Source organism: Haliaeetus albicilla, chromosome 3 (assembly GCF_947461875.1).
Source record: "Haliaeetus albicilla chromosome 3, bHalAlb1.1, whole genome shotgun sequence".
Classification (NCBI taxonomy): Eukaryota; Metazoa; Chordata; class Aves; order Accipitriformes; family Accipitridae; genus Haliaeetus; species Haliaeetus albicilla.
In genome coordinates, this window is record NC_091485.1 from 34,131,620 (window position 1) to 34,156,318 (window position 24,699).

Genomic DNA, 24,699 nt, shown 5'->3' on the forward strand with positions numbered 1-24,699 from the left:
CGTTCTAGGAGAAACAGAAACGCATAGCTACTCCTTCAGAGTTAAGAAAGAGAAGGAGCAAACAGACAGAACAAATCTACACAAACTGAACTTGTTTCGTTAAATGGAGTGTCTGAAATGAGCTGAAGTAGTCATTATTTAACAAATGAGTTCTCAGAAAACAGCTTATAGATATAACACATCACAGATACACAAAGCACTGCTAGAGAAGAAATAATATCACACTATCTCCAAGAAGAAATCATGCAGAAGCTTTGTTCATCTGAAGTTTTGAAAATTTAATATGCAATTTACAGGTCCGTTCCAAAAAAAGCTAACCCAGTTTAAAAAAAAAAATTACTTACGTTCAAGATCATTGCAATCAAAATTAAGACAAAATCAAACGTTTTGAAATGCTGGCTTACTGTTATGCTTTAACAGTTTATTAAAAAGCTTCCTTGGTGAAAAAGTTTGTTTCAACAGTGTCATCTTGACACACATGAACATCTTTTGAAATTTCACTTCACTGGCAGCTTTGACTTTTCTCCATTTCAGGGTACAGGGATATTTTTTCTTGAAGTGCAAGTCATATAGCCACCATCCCCAATAGAGGCACACATGGCAGAAAAATTATTTATAGACAAGCAATTCTTTAAATCAGATGAGTGACAACATCCTAGCCTCATACAGAGCTATTTATGAAGAGAATCTGGATAAAAGAATAGTTGAAGCCATAGGTGGAAAACAAAAAATTTGAGCTTAGCTCTAGCACGTGTTTCTCTTTTCACTAACATTTTCAGGCTGAACAACTCCAAACTGAAAGAGAAAGAAAATTAGCAGAAACTCATTTCATTAGTCCTTGTTCTATTAAATAAAAACCAGAGCATCTTCAGCCGAAGACAAATGGCTGTATTCCCCTTCAGATATTTATTTAAGCAGTTCTTCCTGAAGAGTAAAGTAGCATTAAAGCCTCAATGTCGGTACCTATATCTGCAAGTTTCATTTGTCTATTTGACTATATTAGGATTTGGAAAAAAAAAAAAATAGCTTTTGTACTCAGAGCAGCTGTCTTTTGCAAGAGAGTTCTATTCCAAAAGAGGTCGCTGGGGAACATGCTATTGTAAGTGCAAGTATATCCATATAAATTGAAATAAATGCTCACCAATTTACTCCATCTGCTTCTACCCATGCAAAGCGATATTCATTGACCCTGAGCATCAGCTGCAGACATCCAGCAACACACTGTACATACTGGGAACTCTGGGTGAAAAGAAGAACACATCACTTCTTACAGGAAGAGTTAGGTAGTAAGTGCTGAAGTTCAGGTTTTCCAAACTAGGCTTTACTGGCACACTTCAACACACACCTCTTCAGTGACACTTCCCAAGTTAAACAGGCTCACTCTTACAATGCCTTACATTTCCCTATTTAAAAAAAAAAAAAAAAAAAAAAAAAAAAATCTTACAAGAAAAGGTGGGAATCAAAATATAAATGGAGAAGAATTTTGAATACAAAAGAATTGTTATACAAGTGATGCCATTTTACATTACCATAACAGATTTTTATAGCCCATTTGAACACGCCTTCTTTCAGTATCTATGAATGAAGGCTGTCTCCTGTTTGATTATACTGCCAGAGCCCTTTCTTCCACAGAGTCAATTGTCATTCCATTGAGCAAACTTTGGGAAATAAATCAGCAAGCTGGTTACCAAGCTTGAAGAAGTTTGCTAGAGGTCATTGTAGAAAAAGGAATCTTGAGGTCAGGTTCTTCCCACTCCCATTCTCCAACTCAAAACAGCAGTGTTGTCATTACAATTATATATTTTCCTATGCATGTGCCACACAGTAAGTACCATGCTTATCATAATGAGATGTATATTTATACAAAAAAAATACCATTAGAAAAATGAGTATGCAAAATCACCCTCAAAGTTTAGCTTCGCATTTTAATTTTTTCTTCTTTTCATTAAAAGCTTAGCACAGTATACTCTGCTAAGAAAAAAATAATAAAACTAAAACTTTCCCATCAGGAAGACACTGAGAGATGCACCACTGAATCTTATTTTCATTCAGACTACTATAAGAACAGTCACAAAGACAGAATCATTAAACAGCTTTTCATCTCTAAAAGCATGTGTTTTCTGTGCAGTAACGCGCAAGATGCACTGCAGTTCAAATATAGGTTTTGGCCAAAACATTGTCCCTCCCACTACCACAACAGAAAGATCTCATGATACAAACAGAAGTGGCATTTTTTTTCTCTCTTCTTGCTCAACTTCTGGCATTATCTTCACTAATACTGAGATATGCTGCTGATAAAATGTTGGAGTTTTTTTATTTTCTATAAGCCTTTTTCTTTACTAAGTGTCTTGAAAGTCTTATGGTAGATCACTCACATAATACAAGGTCAAATCTTTCAAACATTTAATGGAGTAAAGAAGTTAGGCAATCCCACATGAAGAGAAAAGACAATAAACAGAATTTAAAATAAAGATTAATTCATTCTATCCCTCTCATCAGAGATTAAGACCTTTATGTAAAAACTGAGTCTGAACATCTAGGCCCAACTCATCATACAGAACATTCATTTCCCTGAGTAGGTATTCACTCTCGTACACCATGCAAATAAAACGGGTATAAACACACCTACAGCCCTCCAGCCCCAAATAATATATTAATTTATCTGCATCACCAACCTGTGTACTACTGAACTTGGAGTTTTCTTTTTAAAGGGTCTGTCATAAAAGCATTCTCTTCCAACACTATTATAATTGAAATGTCATAATAGATCCCAGCCCTCATTTCCTGTGTAAAATGCTACAAATGCATCTCTAATTTACTCTGAAATAAATTAGTCAGGACCTGCTTGGAAATCCTGCACAAGCTAGATTTGAAATCAGAACACTAACAAAGTCAAGATAGTATCTGCCCAACTTAATTATCCTAGAACATATTTGCACTATCAGTTCTGCTGCTTTGGGACCCTGCAGTGGTATGATAAATCCATGCAGTGCTACAGTACAATGAACACAGATTTCTAAGCAAGTTAGAAGAGCTCACAGCTCCATAATGAGTGGTGATGCATGCTGTAGAACTATTTACTCTTTTAAGGCTATATGACCAAGGGCTGTCAGCCTAACAAAACCTACCAGTACGGCACATGGAACTGCATACGAAATACTGAAATACTTCAACTTCTATGCTCAGGCCATAATTTTACCCCCTCTCTATGGTCATGCCTAACAGTCTTTCATCTTTTCTACTTTAAACCCCAGTCAAGTGGTAATTTAAGAGGCTTTCCTCTACAGGAAGCTAACACTTTAAAGCGATGACTACATTTAGAAGAAAAACAAATTCCAGCTTCATATTTAAGTCTTCTGAAAAATTGTGAACACTTTCAGGTTGCAAAAGAAACAAAAGACCAAACCGAATTCTACTCCACATTCAGAAGCTATGATAAATGGCCTTGTTATGCCACAACAAAACAGAAAATCCAGTTATGATGATCACTTGCATTTGCTATAGTGCTGCAGTTCATCTCCAAGATCAACAGCCATTATAGCTACATGAAATTTGGTATAAATAAATACTGATGCGAAAAGGACAATCCATTTTTCCCTGAATTCAAGCTATTCAAATATGAAAAGCTTACAGCTTTGAAAGCACTCTTGTAATTTCATGCTACAGAGGTTGAGGGGCAATGTTAGGTTTAATATCTGATGTGCCCTTTCTAAGTTCTGCACATCACAAGAGCCAAAAGCTTCTTAGTCTCAGGTTTCTTTTACAACTCCGACAGTTCAGTGCTAAACAGACAGTATTGTTCAAATACTAAATTAATTGCATATAATTTTTTCAAGTTTTAACAAAGAGAATGCTAGATACATCTACAGTTTTAACAACCCAAACCAACTTGCAAAATACATACTTCCACTGCCAGCATTTTCTGTGAAATCAGTTTTAAAAATACTTTTGTTTCTTGGCGCCATCACCTGGCACTCTGTTGTCGTACAGTTCTGATTCCAAGTTCTTTCTATTACTGACACCAGAACAGCTCGGCACATTAATCCAAGGAGTGGGTATCACCTGCCCCAAATAGCAAATTGACAGATTTCAAAGATATACTCACATCACTTGTGGAGACTGCTCCTGGTTCCACAGAACCCCCTGTACCACGTAGTTTCTAGCAAAAAAATGTAAGTTTAAAGTCAGAGCTGTCCTTCACCCTTACAGAACAGTTGTTAGTTACCAAGTTTTTTTTACAATTCTTTGATCCCTCTAGTCATAAAAAGATTAAGAATCTATAGACACTTTTCTTGCTCAAAATATTATGATAATATATTGTATTTATTTCCCCCACACACCATCATGTCTACAAGAATATGCTTGGAGCTGAACCTGGTATATCAGGATTTAATTTTTTTTTATTTAAGTGTGGATTTACTCAAGGCTTTTATCCATCATCATCTTAGAATTTGAAGACTGTTCTCTTGAATCTTTCTGAAAGAAATTCCAACTTTAAGATTCTTCTTCCAGAGAAAAAAACCAAAACTCCTTTTCAATAAACCCAGTTTGGAAAACTATGAAAAATGTACCATTACTAAACCTACTGAATGTTTCTCTGCTCTCCAGAATCTACTTCTGCTACGACACTACCTCTTAAAGAATCACATATCGCTGGGTTTTGATAAGGACTGAAGGGAAAATCTCCAAAAATTAATACAAAGCAGAATGATTCATCTCTGAAGGACAAGCCAGCAGTAAGCAGTTCATACTGAGCTAATGCCATAAAAATACTGTCCAAATAAGTCAAGATTTATTTAGTTTCAAGAGACAGGACTAAACCCAAAAGCTTTGTACTACAGTAAACTGGAAGAAAGTTTTGATATTCACTTCCTGCTGCCGCGTGATTTTCTTACCAGTAAAAAGCTCTGAGAAACAAAACAATACAGGAAGACAAAAAACCTTCATCATATGTTTTCTCAGTGTCCAGAAGAAAAATCAATGTTAACCAGCAGAAAAGGCAAAATGCCTTATATTTTATTTTTCATTTATTTCAAGCACTAGAGTAGATAATATAAAACATTAAGTTAAAAACTATGTGTTTGAATAAAGGATATTTAGCTTTAAAAGTGACAGAGTAAAATTTCATTTTAAAAAAGAAAACCAAAAATATACCTTTTGTTTCCTCATCTATATATTCATATTCTTGAAAAAAGTTTCCAAAGTCACTGTAACGTTTAAACAGAAGTAGCTTTTTACCTGTGAACTGAGCTGAGTTTTAATCCAGTTGAAATAGTAATTCAAGTCACTGCCTTCCATAAGTTCCCTCCCCCAAGCAGCCAGTTTGGCAATAATTCTTGCTGCCTGAAAAAGAATGCAATAAACAGATTTTTCAAATGCAGCGCTTTCAGGATTCGGTGAGAAGTCCTATAAACTCTGGAAACCAAGTTTAGGTAAAAGATGGCCACTTACAGAAAGCTACAGGGTTTCTATGTAGGGGACTCTTCATGCCTAGTAATTTTGTTTCTTCAGCTTTCTGCTGTTTCTACTTCCTAATAACTGGTATATTTTCACAATGTTACCAGATACCTGCAGCTGATGAAGTTCACAAGGCACCAACTAAGAACTCAGAAAGGGGTGGAGGGGAGCTATCAATCGGCTACTGCTGTAGGACACTATTACAGTCAGAAATCCATCAACAGTAAGACACTTAATGGCCTAACACATACATGAGCAGACTTACTTTGAGCAACCATGGCATATACCAACACAAATGACTGCAAAGTATTAAAGTTTTTTATACTTAAACTGAAGCAAGTTGTCTTCAAGAAGGGAGAAGTTTCAATCCCAGAAAAAGAAGAGCAGAAAACCAAAGGGAAGGCAGAATTTAAGAATGAAGTTGAGGAGTAAAAATGTAGTCAGGTTAAGAATTTTCATGATGCTTATGGCACAAGAATACATATAACAAGAGCATATTTCTATGCCAGCCTTTCCAAATTATGCTTGAAGTAATTCTACATTGCAGCCTGCAGCTTATTTGCAGAAACATTTGAGCCAGCTTATATATAAAGAGGCAGTCTAACTGAGAAACTACTGAAGTAAGGGTTTGTTTGCCTGCATACAGCTCCATGATGCACTGAGGAGACTATTCCAGGCACCTTTCCACTATACTGCATTCAGATGTGCAGCACCACCACCACTGATTTCTAGCGGGATTATGAATGAGAGTCTGGAACAATTATTTTTATACTGAAATATGTCAAATCCACTTCTGAATGTAGCCAAGTAACCCTCTAAAATCCCTTCAGCTTTAAAATATGATATTAGGTCTCCAGCTTACCGTGATCCCGAGTTAAAACTGCTACCTGGCCCCTAAATGAGACACCATTCATGCCTAGCAGAATTTGAGCCTGGACACAGAGGACAAGTATTTTTATCTGTCTATGCAGATGCAATGATGTGGTATCAAAAGTATTCTAGTGTGCATAGTAAGGAGGGGAAAAATAAAAACAATAAAAACAACACAAAACTAAAACTGTTTTGAAAAAAAAAATGCACAAACAGTACTGAAAGGCGTAATAATAAAGGAGCAAACTTAGTGTCTTAAAGTGGATTCACATCACATGAGGTTCTCTGTGGCTTGTGAAGTTATTTGTGTATTTTTGCAGTACCTAAAGAAAACAATATCTGAATAACACATCTGTGAGCAGAGAAATACTGGACATAGAAATTTCTGTACTACACATTTGAAAGCCACCATTCCAGGGAGACTAATTATTTTGCACTGCAGAGGTCTAAAAATTACACTTTAGCTGCATACTTGAGAAGTTAATATTGTCCGAGCTTGCTCAGACTGCAGTTCTGCAAAATGGGTCTTCAGCAGCAATACTGCCAAAAAAAACAAAAAAACAAAACGCAAAAAACACCACCAACCAAAAAACCCCAACAGCCTTCTCCTTCAGCAGCACCAAGTAACCTGATTCCACAGCATGCAGTGAATCAGTCAGATTTAAAAAAAAATAAATAAAAAAAACAATCAAGCCTGACATTTTTCTTGAAAACGTGCCAGCTCATTGCTCAAGTCGCAGCACAGCCCCAAACACAGTTGCACTGGCCACACCTAAGGGCAAACAGCATGACTTGCCTGGAATTCCTTGTGCCAGTACTGCCACCACAGCATAATGCAGGCCAGGTATGTGGTTTTGTAGTTTGAGCCACTGATTTGATTCTACCATACCATGCCAGCACAAACATATGCAGTGAAGAACAATTCATAGCCATGCAGTTTTCTGCCTCTTCAAGCCATAATACAAGTTTTATTGGTGGAAACTATGGCGTCCATTAGGAATTTACAGTAATGCAACCATATTTTTCCCCAAAAAGGAAAAAAACCCCACTGAGATGAAATGGGCAGTTCTTTCCACAGAAGAGAGAAGAATATTAAGAATTCCAGAAAAGTTACTCCATATACACCAGCAGCACCCAGCTGCTCAAAGCACAGCACATACCATACAACGCACATGGTTGTACTGGCTTTGGCTGGGAAGGACTTAATTTTCTGCACAGCAGCTCATATGATACTGTGGTTTAGACTGGTGACCAAAACAGTGGTGATAACATACCAACATTTTAGCTGCTGCTGAGCTGTGCTTGCACAACATCAAGGACTTCTCTGTTTCTTACTCTACACTTCCAGTGAGCAGGCTGGGTGGGAGGTCAAGAGGCTGGGAGGGGACACAGCCAGGACAGCTGACCAGAGATACACTAGCTGGGCATCAGTCTGCTGGTGTTGTGCAATTGCTTTTGCATCACCTCTTTTTGTTGGATTTGTTTAGGGTTCCACCCCACACCCCCCTTTTTTTCCCCTTCACTTACTAAACTGTCTTTATCTTGACCCATGCGTTCTCTCACTTCTGCCCTCCTGATTCTCTCCCCAGCCCCGCTGTGGGGGACTGTGCAAGCAACTGGGTTGGAGCTTTCCTGTCAGCCAGGGTCAACCCACCACAACAGCAGACATTATTTCTTCCCCAGTATGCTTACAAACCGTTTTAAGCAGATTTCAAGTGGCACTGTACTAATTTGAGCATATGAGAGTATAAATTCATCAAGGTAAAGATATTTTCCCTTCCACAGGATGAGAACTTAAATTCTAATATTTGTACAGCATGAGGAGCATTGACTGGCAGTTGTGACAAAAGTTATTTTTCTATTTATGTAACCTGCTCTATCTCCCAGAAAAAACAGTGTCAATAAACAATGTAACTTTTCTTTCTAAAATGTGGTCAAGTGAAGCTTATCTAAAGAATGACTCATCTAGACTGCAAGAGGAAAACTTTCCAGTCCAGGCAGTAGTTTACCTTCAAACTCCAAAATCTCCTGAAGAAAAATAAAACCAGCATTTTTCTCTACCATTTTTAGAGACAGGTTCATTTGAAACTTACCATATGCACAGTGAAAAGATCTTGTCGATTCAACATTGGCAGAAAATAGGACCATGCAGTGTTTTTACCACGTTTTGCATAATCAAAGAAGATACAAACACGCTGATGATTTTCCTGTAAGAATTGGGAGAGAGGAAAAGATGACAGACTTGTAAAAGCATTCAACATAAGGCAGTTATTTGCTCCTCATTATGTTGGCATACATTATCAGAGTCTATCCTGGCTTGTAACAGCCCATGGAAACTTTTCAGTTCAACAGTTACTTGTGGATACAGTTCACTTCAGCACTGCAACAATTAAGGTTAGAGATTTGGGATGGGGGGAAACAAACTTTGAAACCCTAGTTGTATCTCAGTACTCCAACACCTGCTTGAGTAAAAACGGATATATCCTTTTGATCAAGCAAGCAGAATGAGAGAAATGAGACAAGCTAAATACTGTCTTTTCCCAGACGAACACTACACAATCAATTACACTTGAATAAAGTCCACACAAAGTTTTCTACATATTGCTACTTCCACACAAAAGCCTGTTGTTCAGTTTGGCTGCGTGTGGTACAAGTGGAACTTCGGAGACGTAAGCTAGCCCTGCCTCTCCATTCCTCTCAATGGCAATCATAGAATCATAGCATGGTTTGGGTTGGAAGGAACCTTAAAGACCATCTAGTTCCAACCCCCCTGCCATGGGCAGGGACACCTTGCACTAGACCAGGTTGCTCAAAGCCCCATCCAACCTGGCCTGGAACACTTCCAAGGATGGGGAATCCACAACTTCTCTGGGCAACCTGTTCCAGTGCCTCACCACCCTCACAGTGAAGAACTTCTTCCTTATATTTAATCTAAATCTACCCTCTTTCAGTTTAAAGCCATTGCTCCTTGTCCTATCAGAGCTCTCCTCTCCCACATGAGGCTGCAACTGATTCAGCTGTTATCTCAGGCAACCTGCATACCTAGGAGAGGACATAGCTACCAGAAGTCTCTTCTCCAGGGCTTCTAGGCTGAACCATAAGAGACCACAAGTACCTGAACCTGGGCCCTGTGCAGTTTCTTCAAGCATTTCACCTAATAACCACTGTGAAAAGCAGCTATTATGGTTCTCCTTAAAGCAGACCAGAGAAGAGGCCATGCAAACCTGAAGGAGAAAGAGGAGCTCCGCTATTTCCTAGTAGCCTAGAACATAGACAGTCATCCAGAAAATCAAATACCTGGATTCTTGCTTTTCCTCAGCATTTCCATATACTTTCTAGCCTGGTGGATAGTAAGTTTCACTCTAAAGAGAGGTCTCCCCATTGAAGTCACACTACTATAACCAAGTATACAACTCATATGAAGGAAGGCAAAACTGTTTGAAGTACTGTAACTGGGAAACTGGCATGAGAACAGTACCTCAGTCTCCACTATCGAGTGAATTTAATTTTCAAACTTCCCTAGCTGAAGGGCTTTCTTCCATCAGTTCAGCACCCTATTATTAACTCTATGGACCAAGAATCAGCTAGGCAAGCCTGCTTGTTGGAATACAATTCATTAAGCACAAGATGACCTGAATGTATCCATGATCCAAACACTGGCTTCTTACTAAGCATCAGAGTTGCAACCAACTCTTCATTGAAAGTATCAAAGTTACTGCACCACATGGGCTGCAAATTGCTGTCCTGATCACTGACTGGGGAAGGTGAGGTGTCACTAGTTATCTGGCAGTCATAACCCTTACAGTGATTAATGCTCTATATGGTATGTGTCAAAAAGCACTCAAAAACCCTCTAAAAATTTGTTGTTAGAACTATGAAATAAAAAAAAAAGTAAGATCTCAGGAACACAGTGCCTTGGTGGAGAGCCTCTGCTCTGTGAGGGCTAGTTTGATGAAAAACCGCAGTTCAATCAAACAAATTCTGTTAGAGATGACAGACAGGTCTGGAAGCAGGAAAGCTGAAATAATTTCAACATGCTGTCAATCAGAAGACTAGTCTGGTTTGCTGTTAAGGTGAGGGGTAAAGATGGGAGGGAAGGAGTGGAGAACTGCCTACGGCCCTGAAATACGTGATGCTGCACCTTCCCAGGCAGCTACTGACTATACCAATAAAAAGGAAATCCTGAAGCTCTCACATCAACAGTTGAATAATTTAGCTTCTGTCATTTTTGAAAAAGCATAATGAAGCTCACTTGGGTAGTACTGCTACCTTCAGCAACTATGGTGCAGGTTCTTAAAGATTTTATAAGTAACAGACTGTACAGTGTGATGAGGTCACTAATCCAGAAAAATTGTTCCAAGTATTTATCATATGAATAGAATAATAAATGTTTCCTCAGAGACTCCAGTATGCTAACACTCTCCACCTTCAGAAATAAACAGAATGGTGATATTCTTATAAGGCAATCACCACATTAATCTGCCAGCCTCCAAAAGAAATCTTTCTTAGAACGATGATCAAATCCGTAAGTAGAACTGCAGGAACAATCCTAGACACCCAGGTAGGCTTTTGGTGTGCTCAAAACACAGTTAATATGATTTTTACAACCTCACAAGAAAAGCACAGAAAGATAATAGAAGAACCACAGACAGTCATTACCAACACAGACAAAAGCTGGATACTGCTATGTATGATAGTTTCTAGAAGTTTCAGCTATCAAAAGTAGCTTTCAAATATTATTTGTTCATTTCATGAAACTGCAGTGAACATCTTTGCTCAAAACAATTTTACTGAAAGAGCCAGTGGCACCATGACAGGCCATATCCTTGAACAATTGCTCACTTAAAATCTTTGCATGTACTGAATTTAGACTACTTGGGCAAAGACAGGAGACTTCATATCCACTACTGTGTATCCTTCTGTCCATGCAGTCTGCAGAGACCCTGCACTAAACTCAGTCACAGAGTCAATGGCCAATATGCTGCTTTCTGACAGGAATCTCACACCTTGAAAGTGTGCAACCGAGGGTCCAGAAGGCATCACTGACAGCATGTTCTACCACCTGAACATGACCAAAAGAAAAGAGAAGTCCTGTTTCAGCCTTGCCTAGTGGACACATGGAGGGTTAGGAAGCCCTGGGATGACGCCATGCAGATGCCTGCACACAAGCCCTCTATGCCAGCAGCAAGATATCCCTGAAGAACGAAATCACACAGAGCATTGCAAAAGCCAATGCAGCCTTTCAGACACTGAAACAGAATTTCTAAAGTGAAGAAGGCATCCAATTTCAAACAAAAGCACATATATACTGTGCACCAACATCTCTTTCTCCTGTATCACTATAAAGCCTGGACAATTTAAAGTCATTATGTTTAATATTAAGAATTCCACACATGCCACTTCTGTAGCAGGGTAAGGCCCTGAATACAGAAATGTCAGTGCATCACCATAAACTCAAGAAAACACATTCACCTAGACAGAACCAATATGGCAAATAAGAGATTACTCAAAACTACCTTCTGTGACCACCTAGAACTAATACAATTGTTCAAGAGTGGGCCAGTGAAAGCCTTTACCTGTGGGGTATTAATTCCACAGCACTGGAAATTATATCATTTATGGCATACTGTAGCTATAGGCTATGTGCTAAAGTCAAAGCACATAAGCAAAACAAGACCTACTAATGCTCACGAAAAGTTCCAAAGAAGGGCAAGTGAAACAATTACTTCTGTGGCCACCAATATGTCTCACACAGAAAAAGAGACCCATTCGTCACAAAAGTAGCCATAATAAACAGAATTCTCACACACTAAGACAATCTTTATCATCAAACATGTAAACCAAACAAGGTACTCCCAACTCAGTGTCCTAATCAAGGAATAACACTGAAGCTCCCTTTTGTCTTCTCTGCTTCTTCATGTTTGTGTCACACTTGAGAAAAAGTACACCTAAAGAGGAGAGGAAGAGGGTTAAGTAACAAAGCTGCAGATGGGCGTGAATAAACTGCCACCACCACCACTAGCTATTATTCTAGCAGTCAGGGCATTCACTCAGGACTCTAATGTGCAGACAGGCACCTGGAAGAACACCATAATCCCCATGTTATACATACCATGGAGAGGTTCACACTTTTCAACTTGCCTATTGACAATACTGAACACTCAGAGCTGGAATTAGAACTTGCATGGTTCACCTCCTAGGGCAATGCCCTTAACTATTATCACTAGACACATTTCACTGTAACCTTGTATTAAATATAACATAAAACAGCAGAAGAGAAACTGTCAAACAGCCAAATATTCTACATGAACACCAGGAGAAAACCTCGCTCAACTGAACCCGTCTTGTTACATCATCACTCCAACCACTTTCTCTTAGTCTACTAGAGAGCGAAGAAATGCAAAAGCAGGATTATCTGATTAAGTAAAGTCTCCTCTTGACTTGTTCCAGTCAGCACAGCATTTGTGACACTAAATTTAATAGCCTACTCTTAAAAGCCACTGTATCACATAGCTACAGAGAAATATATATTTCATTGAATCAGGAGTTCCTGGTTTATATTTAAACCATGCAGGATTTCAGAACATGTTGTCCTAAACAGTCTAACTTATGTTGGAAACCTGAAGCTGCAGAAACTACACCTTCTTGCTGAGGGTGGCCAAATTAACACTTTCATAGGAAAAGCTTCAAGAACTTTAAGTTAGAAGTCATATCCTATCTACATAACAGGAAAGGTCTGAGGTCACAAATCATCCCTTAACATCCAAGTTTTGCATCATACATGGTTGAGAGCTGACAGACAAGCATACAGGCATGTTTTATTTTGAGAATATGAACATACATATACAAGACTAAGTTACTCATACAACTTTAGGTCTAACATTTAATTTCTGAAGACAAGATCTGAAAATTTAAAACAGTATTCTTAATACAGTATGAGAAACACCTGAAGAGACCTGAATTAGGCTAAGGAAACATTCAAGCATGCATTTAAAGACTTAAAATTAAGACAGGTTATTGACCTACTTGTAGCATATCATCAACCATTGTCAGAATGTACTGAACCGTCTGTTCCTTGGAGATATGAGTCATCAAGTTTATAAATGTTTTAGCACACTAGAAAAATAAGAGACATTAAAATTAATACTAGCAATTGTCTTCATTCCTTTTGATAATATAAAATAGGACCTCATTAATTCACAGTTAAGTCTTACATAATCATTGAGCATCCCAGCATCTTCTCCAATCGCAATAAGAGATGAACACATTTGACATATTACAAAGAAAATTTTCTGGCACATTGATTGTTACCCTTTACAAATTGTATTATGGCTTTCAAATGAAATAACAAGTACTCACTAGTGAAAGTCAGCAAGGTGCTTTTTTGAAAGACTGATTAGAAAAATCTGCATCAGCATCCTTTTTTTATGGCAGTGAGGAGATGAACCAAGTAAGTTGACAAAACAGCTACAACTCAGACATGGTATAAGAAAGTTTCAGCAACTTGAATGGGAGGGAGGGAACACAGGTCACTCTTACCTGTTCACTTCCTGTACCTTGTAGGAAAATCTTTGTTCCTATTTGAGCTGTTTTCTGCCCCTGAACAACTCTACTCTACAATTTCAGCAACAGATATAATAGGCTGTAACAGTCACAACACTACTTTTTACACTTCCTCCTTCCCCTTCACCACATTCAACTAAAACTGAAAGAAAAATGGAACTCTGAACTGCTACACCGTAATTATATAGTGGCATATAATGTTCACCATATATGCTTTTGTCACTATGCAAATTATGGTCCATTACATAGCAGTCACACAATACAATTTGGGAGGGAAAAAAACCAAAACAAAACACAGAACAGCCTAAATTAAAGTAGAAAAAAAGGTCTGGAAAGTTGTGTGTCTTGAGTGCATGTCCTACTCTTCACCTTCCCCGCTGCCTCCCGCAATCCTCTTGATGTCTGACATGGTCTGCTAGAACCTCAGGCGTCAAGGCTGAGATTCTACTGTTTCAAATGTCATTAAGTTGTCTTTGGGCATCCTTCCTGGACTCCATAAGCCAAAGAGCATGGGTCACCTATCAATCTTATATTGGCTCCATCCAATGCAGATGTCTCATATCTTACTGTGCATAAAATGACACTAGACACCTGCGTTTAACTGAATTCACCTTAGCAGTCAGTGGGCTCTATTGCTGGAACTACCTTGTAATTGTTCAAGTAGCTAAGCAGAAATCTTACTGGTAGTAGCTTTCATCAATAAACTAAGGAAAATAGCTAAAAAAAAAAAAAAAAAAGTGACTCAAGTACCAGTGTGCATGATTAAGTAAACTAGGATGAGGAAAGACTTGAGTTAGCTTGTCCCACAACAGAGTCAAAGTCAGATGACATTTAATAAATATTTAATAGCTTTTAAAAGAATGTCCAACCTATATCTAGGAAAAATAAAATCATAATAGCAAGTTTTATACTTCTTCCATAACATCTTAATTGTATACAGCCAACAATAAAATAGAGTTGGTATGAAAATTTCCTTCCATCCTCCTCCCCAAAAGACAGATTATTAAAAGAAAGGAAAGTTACTTGATTGCCTTCTGTTTGCAACAACTCCTGTTTTTCTTCTGGATTCCTTTTCTGTTCAAATCTTTGAATAAATTCACAGTCTTCACCTGAAATCATCTGCCCTCTGAAAAGCAAAATATAAAAACATAAGTAACATGAACAATAAGTTATTTCAAACTGTATTGGGTTTACGTGGCAAGGTTTTGGTAGCAGAGGGGCTGCAGGGGCAGCCTGTATGAGAAGACACCAGAAGCAGCCCCCATGTCAGACAGAGCCAATACCAGCCAGCTTCAGGATTGAGCCGCTGCTGGCCAAAGCGGACCCACTCAGCGATGATGGTAGCACCTCTGTGATAACATATTTAAGAAGGGGGGGAAAAAGCTCCGCAATTGCAGCCGGTGAAAGGAGTGAGAATATGTGAGAGAAACGATCCTGCAGACACTGAGGTCAGTGAAGGAGGAGGGGGAGGAGATGCTCCAGGCGCTGGAGCAGAGATTCCCCTGCAGCCCGTGGGGAAGACCATGGTGAGGCAGGCTGTCCCCCTGCAGCCCATGGAGGTCCACAGTGGAGCAGATATCCACCTGCAGCCCGTGGAGGAGCCCACGCCCGAGAAGGCAGATATGCCCTAAATGAAGCTGCAGCCCATGGAAAGCCCACACTAGAGCAGGCTCCCGGCCAGAGCTGTGGCCCTGTGGAAAGAAGCCCATGCTGGAGCAGGTTTTCTTGCAGGTGCTGTGACCCCATGGGGGACCTATGCTGGAGCAGTTCATGAAGGACCATATCCCATGGGTGAGAGCTCAGGCTGGAGCAGGGGAAGAGTGTGAGAAGGAAGGAGCAGCAGAGATGGAGCATTATGAACTGACCACAACCCCCATTCACCATCCCCCTATACCCCTTGGGGCAAGGAGGTAGAGAAGTCAGGAGTGAAGTTGAACCTGGGAAGAAGGGAGGGGTAGGAAGAAGGTGGTTTTTAGATTTGTTCCTATTTCTTATTATCCTACTCTATTTAATCGGCAATAAATTAATTTAATTTCTCCAAGTAGAGTCTGTTTTGCCTGTGATGGTAATCGGTGAGTGATCTCCCTGTACTTATCTCAACCCACGAGCTTTTTATCATGTTTTTTTCCCCTGTCCTTTTGATGGAGGGAGAATAACAGAGTGGCCTGGTGGGCACCTCGTGGGCAGCCAAGGTCAACCCACCAAACAAACCTTATTTTCTTTGACTTGAGGTATCAACAGTATCACTTTACTAATCCTGTATCTGACAGTAGAACGTAAAGAGCTCCTTCAGCAAAAGGTCTAATGTAGAAAGACAGAATAATCTCTCTAAAGCCTTCCCTATGCATCACGTCTGCTCAACAGTATTCTCCAAATGGTCAGTGGAAATAGTTGTAAGAACTGAAATACACACAGCTAGCATATTATGCAAAAATTATAATATGTAACATGAATAATAGTGTAATCCAACCTGAAGTAAGTGTTGAAAAATAAAATTAATTGTTATTTCAAGTTTGCAAGAGAATTTTAAGGAGTACAGAGAACTTGGTTCCTAATGTATTTTCAGCTTTCACCAATTACGACATTTCAGCTTTTCCTGGTAGTTTAAAAACTGATATGCATGCAAGCTCATTCAAACACATAGCAAGGGGGCTTGATATAGTAAACTGCTGTGGATACCTACAAGCTAACAGATCTCTACTTGATCTTCAACTTAATATGCAAAGGGTTACTGCCATCATCAGTGCCATTTCAGAAAGCTGTTGACTCAGCTGAAGACCTGGCAGAATATTGTTGGGGATTTTTATAATACAAAACTTACAATCATAACAAATAACAAACTTGTCAAAATAGTACAGTCAGGTACTCTTCAGGTAAGAAAACTAATTTTAGATCAAGTAGTCCTGAAAATATCCAAGACTTTAACAGGTGACTAGCTTTACCAGTTATACCAGGAGTGCTTCAGGAAATAAGAAAATTGTGCACATCATCATCAATACAAAAAATCACAGAGGGTGAAAATATTACACATTTCTCTGTTTCAGTTATTTCCAAGACTCATCTTCTCTTACATTTTTGTTCAGTGAAATGCCTTTTCCACTTTGCAAAGCTATGTAGCACAGATTCTTTTAATCAATCTTTTCCATGTTCCAGGTCTGTTTCCAGATGTTCCATGATTACAGGTTCCATTAAAATCCTTGTGAACTTACAGCAAATGTTCACTTTTTTTTTTTTTTTAAACTGGCTCATCTGGATTCTTGAAACACAGAAACAGAAATAAGACCTACAATGTGTTCATATCCTTCCTCTTACTTAAATGGTTATGCCTTGAGGATGGCCTCATCACAGGGCCATCTTTTACCTATTTACTTTTCAAGCAAAGAACATAAGTAGTCCAGTACCACGTGCACTATTCCTGTATTCTAGCTGCTTTGTAAGAAATACCCTCATATGCACTGAGGAAAGGCAATTATGACTTACTAGATGGAAGATTCATAAAGCCAGTGGTAGCTCTTGACTAGTTTCTACTAAAACTTAACTAATTATAGATGAAAAAGTAATTAGCCAATGATGACCATGCTGCTACCACATGCCTTTTGGATTGACTTGTGTTCTTTCTTGCCTTTTAAGGATGGATTTGAGCAGTTGTTGAAAGATGAGGACAATTCATACGCCACAAATACTAGACTTGACAACCCATAACTAGAAGCTTCTCATGTTTCAATCAATGCTGGCCAAGCTAGGGACTCCTGGATGATATTGATATAAAAGTAACCAGATGAGCTGCTTGTTTATAAAAATATTGCCATTTAGGAAGCACTTCAAAGATGACATAAGGTGAAACCCTAATTTTCAGCTTTAATGCTTGAAAAAGCCTCAGCCCAGGAAGAGAGATGCTTCTTTATAGCCAGGCTATTAGAAGAGGTCTGCCAAATGCCAAGGAAAAAAAAGCTTTCAAGCTTTAGTTTTCATCCTACATTAGACCACAGGAGAAAAAAAAAAAAAAAAGAAGAAAAAAGACAAAAAAAAGTGTGAGGATTGATGTTGTCTTGAGAGGAAAAGACATTAGGGTTTACTCTTTATTGCTTTTTAAGTGCCATTCAGAAAGACACTTTCCAGCCCATACAAAACAGTACAAGGGATTTGACAGCTTTGTAAACAAGTTGTTAATATTTTATCAGGGATCTCATACATCTGATTAATATTTTTAGTAACATCAAATGCATCCATTTCCATTAATTTAATTTTAAAACTGAAATAACTGATTAGGTAATAAACCTTAGCAACCAGGGGGGGGGGAGGGGGGGGCGGGGAAACAAAAAAAAACCAACAAACCCACACCATGAAAAGATGCAGAGCAGCTTCAGACAGCTGGTACCAGCTACCATGATGCTATTACCACATTTTCCTCATCCCCTCTTCAAAGAGACAGGAATTTCCCAGCACCTTTAAGCAAACAATGCAAGCAACCAAAGTTTCCCTCCATCCCTGTTCCTAACAGCCATTTCATTTCTTATTTTCCAGGATCTGTCTACACAGTCTTTTGTCAACAGATTAAAGTCACTTTGACTGAGCTTCAGCTGTCTGGGTATAACAAGTTTAGACCAGGAGTCCTGTAACCACATTTTAAAGCTCTGTGCTTGAGACACTAAGGCCTGCCTTTGAGAGCACTAGTTACAGGAGAGTAAACAGAAGCTGTGTAAGATTTAGAAAACAGGAATTTGTAAGACCACCATTTTTAAAACCTCTTGGTCTCTCAAGATGATTCAGAAACTTGTGATTTTTTTTTTTATTATGCATTTCCTCCAGCAGCTCTTGTTCCTTTTTTTGTTTGAATGATTTAACAAAAACCATTCTGGAGGTTAGGGGGTTTTTGTTTGGTTTTTAATTTGGGACTTTTTTAGTTAGGTGGTTTTTTTATATTAAAAAAAATTTACTACATCTGCAGCAAACATGAAGCTTATATGAAGCCATCATGTCAAAGCATAATTTCTTTTATCCAGGTGTCTACAGTACTTTGCATGTACCTGAAGGACATTTATTTTATCCAACTGCTCAACAGTTTTAACATTACAAAATTAAAAAATTAAAACAGGCTGAATGTATTCTACAAGACTGGACCAAATTTAAAAAAAAACAGACCCAAAAAAGTCCCCAACACCAAAAAACAACCACACACACTACAAGTTAGGAAACTTCTATCTTTCTTCTAAGACAAGATTGGCTTTTGAAGTCCAAGATATTTAACCCACTTTAGAACGTTCCCCCACCCCCAAGAAAATAAAATAGGTATTTTAACATCAGAATTCAAACATGTATGTAAAGTACTTGAAGACACACAGGAAGCTAAGTACAAATTAGCCATCAGGTATCTCACCTGATTAAATATGAAGTATTGTCAAATGCTGTATACCTAGAAAACCTACAGTGTATTAAGATGTAAGTTAAACTCTGAAACAAGTTCATTTCTCCACAAAACCTTGGAAAGCAAAACCAAACTTGCTTCAAGCAAGCTAACACACCCTCCAAAGGCATTCTGACACTCTGTGGCAAATGGTGAAAGCTACCACACAGTATAGAACAGCGACCCACCATATTTTCAACTAGCAGAGGGCATTGACACCTCTAAACTGCTATAAGTCTCAAGATCCTAAGGCAGGAAGGTCTGTAGAGAACTAATGGCCTCAACTACATTTAGTTTCCAGAAGGTAGGTAGACCTACACATCACCTTCCACTGTTCCAAGTTTTGCCACTTTCTTTTCCCTCAGACACAGGCCCTAGCTGGAATTCAACACAAAGAAAGTGTAAATTTTAGCATTTAAAAAAAAAAACAAACACCTTTTTCCACAGCCTAATTTTGAAGTGAGCAGTGAACACCATGGCAAACTGGTAATATGTACAGTTGTCATACCTAAATATTTCACTTTTGTGCTGACAGTATACACAGAAAACATCAAAAGTCAGCAGTTGTGTGTTAGCATAGTCTGACATTTAGTTTACAGTTATAACCTTCAGAGATGGAATAAACAATATGCCAGTTAATCTTTAGCTTGAACTGACTCTACAAGGGAAATTATGTCATGCCTGAGTTGATGCATTGTTAGGAAAAACAAACATAAAAATCTTTCCTCTAATGCAAAAACATCTGAAGACTTGAAGTATGCCTCCATATACCTATATGCAAGCTTATCACACCAAATGCACAGACTGCCAGAACAGGAGCTCAAAAGAAAGCAAGAGAAGTGTTCTTCAGAATCACCAGCACCCCATCTTCCTTCTACTTTATAGACCAGAACAAACCGCTCTGATCTGCCTCTAACAGGTGCATCAGAAGCAAGCAGTTTCCCCTCATTTACTAATGTGCTTCATTCCAGAAATGAGTCAATATAGCTGCACTGACTTTTCAACAAATCCCTTCAAGCACCAGCCTCAAAGACACCATGACATCCAAACCTGCCCATTGTAAAAAGGACATGTCCAAAATAGATACAATTTTATTTCTTCCTTAGAAGTACCAAAAGTGCTGCTGATGTTTTCCAGTAATTAATGATAAGGAAACTCCTCAGCCAAGGAACTACTTATCTTCACGATGCTCCACAATCCCTCTGGCACCATTTAAGTTCATCCTTGAAGCTACCTTAGCCAGACAACCAGGCTGTTATCAGTAAATACGAGACACAAAGATTACATTTATTTCAGAGCAATAATAAACAGGATACACTGTCATTGACATAGAGAGGGCACCAAGCATTGAACAGTCTTACTATAGGATCACAAACACTAGCCAGATGCACTACAGTAGTCTCCAAAGCATGGCTAACCCATCAAAGAGAGGAAATAACTAGTACATTCTTCTTTCATAGATTCCAGAACAAAACAAAGTCAAATTCTACATCTAGAATCTGAAAAAGAACCATCAACCCTGCCTCCTGGTCAAAGGAAGTTACACAGAAGTTTGCTGATAGACAAACAAAACTCCCCCATCCTTATTCGGCACCAGAGAGAACCCCAAGAATAAAGGAAAATTAGAAGTGGTAGACCACATAAAGCACAGTCAAGTAATTAATACTACATATGTATTCAAAACACAACTCCTTGCCAAACAGAACCATCCCCTATACTAACAAAAGCAACAGATGAATCTCACCAGCCCTATAGTCTGAACCACTAGAGAATCAGTGAAAAAGACTACCTGATACGCACTTACATTGACAGTGAACAACTGTATTCCCACTTGCATCCTGAATAACCAGCTGTTCACTTGCCACTAGGACAGCACAGGAACAGCTGGCTCAGGCTTCCTCAGGACACAGTTCCTATCAGATGGATAACAGGGCTCACAGTAACAGCAAAAGCCACTCAGACTGTTTGCAAAGTGCTTGGTAGCTGCCACTGTCAAGTTGCCACACCAGCCTTCCTCTTCCGCCTGCAAAGCCACTGTAATGTCACACTATAAACTGAACGAGGAACTGATCCATCTGAAAAATAGCCTAGAAAAAAGGACATTTCCTCAGCAGATCAGTTCCTTTATCCAGATTTATCATGCATATAATCCCAAAGAGAAAAAAATAACACAACTGAATGAGTGGAATAAGCAAGACTGAGCTACACAGCATATGGCAAAGCAGGTAGTCATTAATAAGCTTCTACTGGGTTAGCATTTCTCAGCTTGCATGTGTACAGTTTTGCAACAGTATTTTAATAGATAGCATATATTTATGTATGCATCACAGCAATCTGAAAAAAACTACTTTTTGTGAAGTGGTGTAATGCTGATGATCACAAGCATCATCAGTATGGTCTGTACCTCCAGAGTCATCAAAATTTCTGCCACTTCAGTTACAAAGCAACAAACACTGAAGTAATTTGTTATTAGACACGGACCTTCAATAGATAATACTAATTTACACTTTACTAATATTCTTCATAGGTACACATCATGAGGAATGCAGGGCTACAAGAATCTTGCATTTCACTTCAGAGTAGAGAGGACTAGTAAAAGCCTGTTTCTTCTCCCTGTTCCCCACCTCACACACAAATCTATTTTTCTCAGCATGTCCCTATATCCTCTTTGGACAAGATTTCTCTCATTACTCCCAGTGACATTATATATGTTCCAAAGTAAACTCTGAGCTTATCTGAAACAGCAGCACAGCTCTCCCCAGACTGAAGTATTTGTTTCAGCCTACTCCCCGATTTATTTGCTTCAATTGCTCTCCAGCACTATTCTTCCTTTAGTTAAGGTACAGATTATTTCCTGGACTACCAGTCCAGTTTTTCTAGTACAATTTGTATTCACACAAAAGCATTTCAGCAATAGAGATAACATACCTACATATAAGACAACTCTTACTATAAACTTTTCTTACTTCAGTACTGATCCAATAAGGCTAAAATTGAGAATGGTGTTTGAATGATGAGGGGAAAAAAAATGGACAGTTTTATCACACGTTTGTGCAAAATTATATTATTTGCTATTACAGCCTTCAGTTCACATAAATAGCGTTCCCTTTCTGATAGTAAGTCATAAGAAAATTTTTCGTAACTACTTCCATTTAATGTCAATTTTTTCCAACTACTACCATGGGACCAAGATAGAGTGTTCCTCACTGTAACCTAATGTTCCAATGTAACCCAAAATCTCAAAAAATCTAATACTTACGGGGGGGGGGGGGGAGAAAAAGAAAAAAATTGTGGGAAGTTTTTACTTACTGGAGATACGACTGCCAGTTTACTTTGTTTGCCCGAACTTCAGCAGCTTTGGCAGCAATGATGTTTGTTGGGACAGCAGCATCTACAGCACCTCGGATATCCATCTTGATTGATAATTAGAATGTATCTAGAAATGCAAGTCAGATTTGAGACCTCTTATTAAAGTATTAAAGAGCAGAGTATCTGCCAAATATTTTAAAGAAATAAAAAGGAAAATCTGTTTTCAGGTGTCCTATTCCCTAAAACTGTACTCGGTACTTTCTAAGAAATCAAAGTTTTATAAAGCATCTAAAATAGGACTTCCCCAAAACAAACAAAAATAAGTCATACCTACACACTAAACTGTAGCCAATCACAAGTTTGCTAAAATAAAAGATATATACCATTACTAAATAACTTTCAGTCTTGTAAATTCTTAAACAATCAAATTAAGTTATTTGAATAAAGACTATTCTTCTGCAATGCCCAAGTAGCCCTACGGATAACAGAAGCTGTTTTCCTTCCAAATCAGGGTTAAAATTCAGTACATGTCCTCCCCACCCACACACATTAGGACTGATTTAGCTCAGGCATTTGTCTAAGAGTATTTAGACATTAGAGACAAGTGAACTACAACTTCAGGAAAAAAAAAAAAACAAGCACAAGTTATATAAATTAAAACCCACATTACATAGACTAACAAGAAAATTCATATCATCACCGTACAGAAAGCAAACTGAAAAATAAATACAAAGAGAAGCTCTTCATCAGGACATATTACATTACCATAGACAGTGACCTTCACCACTTCTTTCTCCTTCCTTTACAGTTTAACCTCCACCTGACTTCGTTGCCAAAACAAGAAGTGTGTTTGCAGAGGCTTGAGACCCAGCTGGAGCAGGAATTCCTTACAACCTAAACAGCATCAAGCCTCTCCACACAGCCTGTTTCTGGACTTCTCTGGCTCCCTTTACGGAAGCAAGAGCAAACTGGCACACCCTGCTCCATCCCTAACAAGCATACCTCGTTTGTATGACTGAACGAAAACACGATTCTAAGAAAAGCAAAAAAGGAACTACCCTGAACAAATGGAGCAGCAGAACCGTCCTCCCTTTGAAACGACTTCCGTGAGCAGACGCCCACAGAGACGGCACCATTTACTCTGTCCTTCAACGACCACTGAACCTTTCCTAGCCCTTACACGACCCAACCCGAGCCACTCGAACACCCCTCGAGCCGCAGGGGAGGGCAGAGTGGGTGACAGCGGTTTCGGCAGGGGCAGGGTGGGCGACAGAGGTTTCGGCACTACTCAGGCTCGGCAGGTACGTGGAAGAAGCCGAGAGGCGCCCGGAGCCGGGGGGGGAGGTGGAAGACACTTGGCCCCGTCCTGCCACTCCCTGCACACGCTCACAGACACGGCCGCCTCCTGAGGGGCCCCGGGGGGCCCAAACCCTCGGGGAAGCCGCGGCGCCAAGGCGGAGCCCTTCGCGCCGCCCCCGGGCCCGCCGGAGCCCCCGGGAGAGCCCGTGAGGGGGCAAGCCCCCGCCCCGGGACCACCCCCGCCCGTCCGTCCGTCCGTCCCTGTGGCGGGCAGGGTCCGGGGCAGCACTCACTCACCCCACGGGCACGCCGGCAGGTGAGGGCCGTGGGAGGGAGAAGGCTGCGGCCGCCCCTCGACAGGCCCGGGGAGCCCCGCGCACCCAAAGGCCGCCGCCGCCGCGCTCCGCAGCAGCCCCACGGCGGCCGCCGTCACGTGACGCCGCTCACCTGACCGCGACGGCGGCCTCCGAGGGACAACTCACCCCGAGAGCGCGCCGCCACCGCCCAGCGCCGCGCGGTGGGCGGGGCTCGCGCACGGCCCCACCCGGCGGCAGTTACGGCGGGAGGTCCCGCAGCCCCGTGGTACGCGGTGTTAGTCGCCTGCACGCGTGGCCGTACGTGTACAGTTGTGTATACGTATTTAGAGTACATGCTTATACATACGCGCATGTGTACGTCTATGTTTCTCTATGCGGCTCTGACCCCGTGCCGAGCGGACGGGTGGCGGCAGGGTACCGCGGGCTATTTGCTGACAAGAAGGGGCTCGGCGCTTCCACGGAGGGAACACGAGGCTGGCT

General features: G+C 39.9%; 1 protein-coding gene across 2 annotated transcripts in view; it reads right to left on the reverse strand.

Moving 5' to 3' along the window:
• The window catches only part of ATP6V1H (ATPase H+ transporting V1 subunit H), a 50,347-nt gene extending 25,993 nt beyond the window's left edge, over nucleotides 1-24,354 (reverse strand). Inside the window, exons 1-8 of one of the 2 annotated variants that reach the window (XM_069779334.1) lie at nucleotides 24,200-24,354; nucleotides 22,604-22,730; nucleotides 14,914-15,016; nucleotides 13,354-13,443; nucleotides 8,421-8,534; nucleotides 5,239-5,343; nucleotides 4,106-4,159; nucleotides 1,142-1,239 (exon numbers count right to left, since the gene is read on the reverse strand). In XM_069779334.1, coding sequence (XP_069635435.1) covers nucleotides 1,142-1,239; nucleotides 4,106-4,159; nucleotides 5,239-5,343; nucleotides 8,421-8,534; nucleotides 13,354-13,443; nucleotides 14,914-15,016; nucleotides 22,604-22,707 — 668 coding nt within the window. In that variant the 5' untranslated portion in view covers nucleotides 22,708-22,730; nucleotides 24,200-24,354. Of the gene's footprint in view, nucleotides 1-1,141; nucleotides 1,240-4,105; nucleotides 4,160-5,238; nucleotides 5,344-8,420; nucleotides 8,535-13,353; nucleotides 13,444-14,913; nucleotides 15,017-22,603; nucleotides 22,731-23,661; nucleotides 23,806-24,199 lie in introns of those variants that run through there. The other variant, XM_069779335.1, reaches the window with a different exon arrangement.
• Between the last annotated feature and the right edge of the window lie 345 nt (nucleotides 24,355-24,699).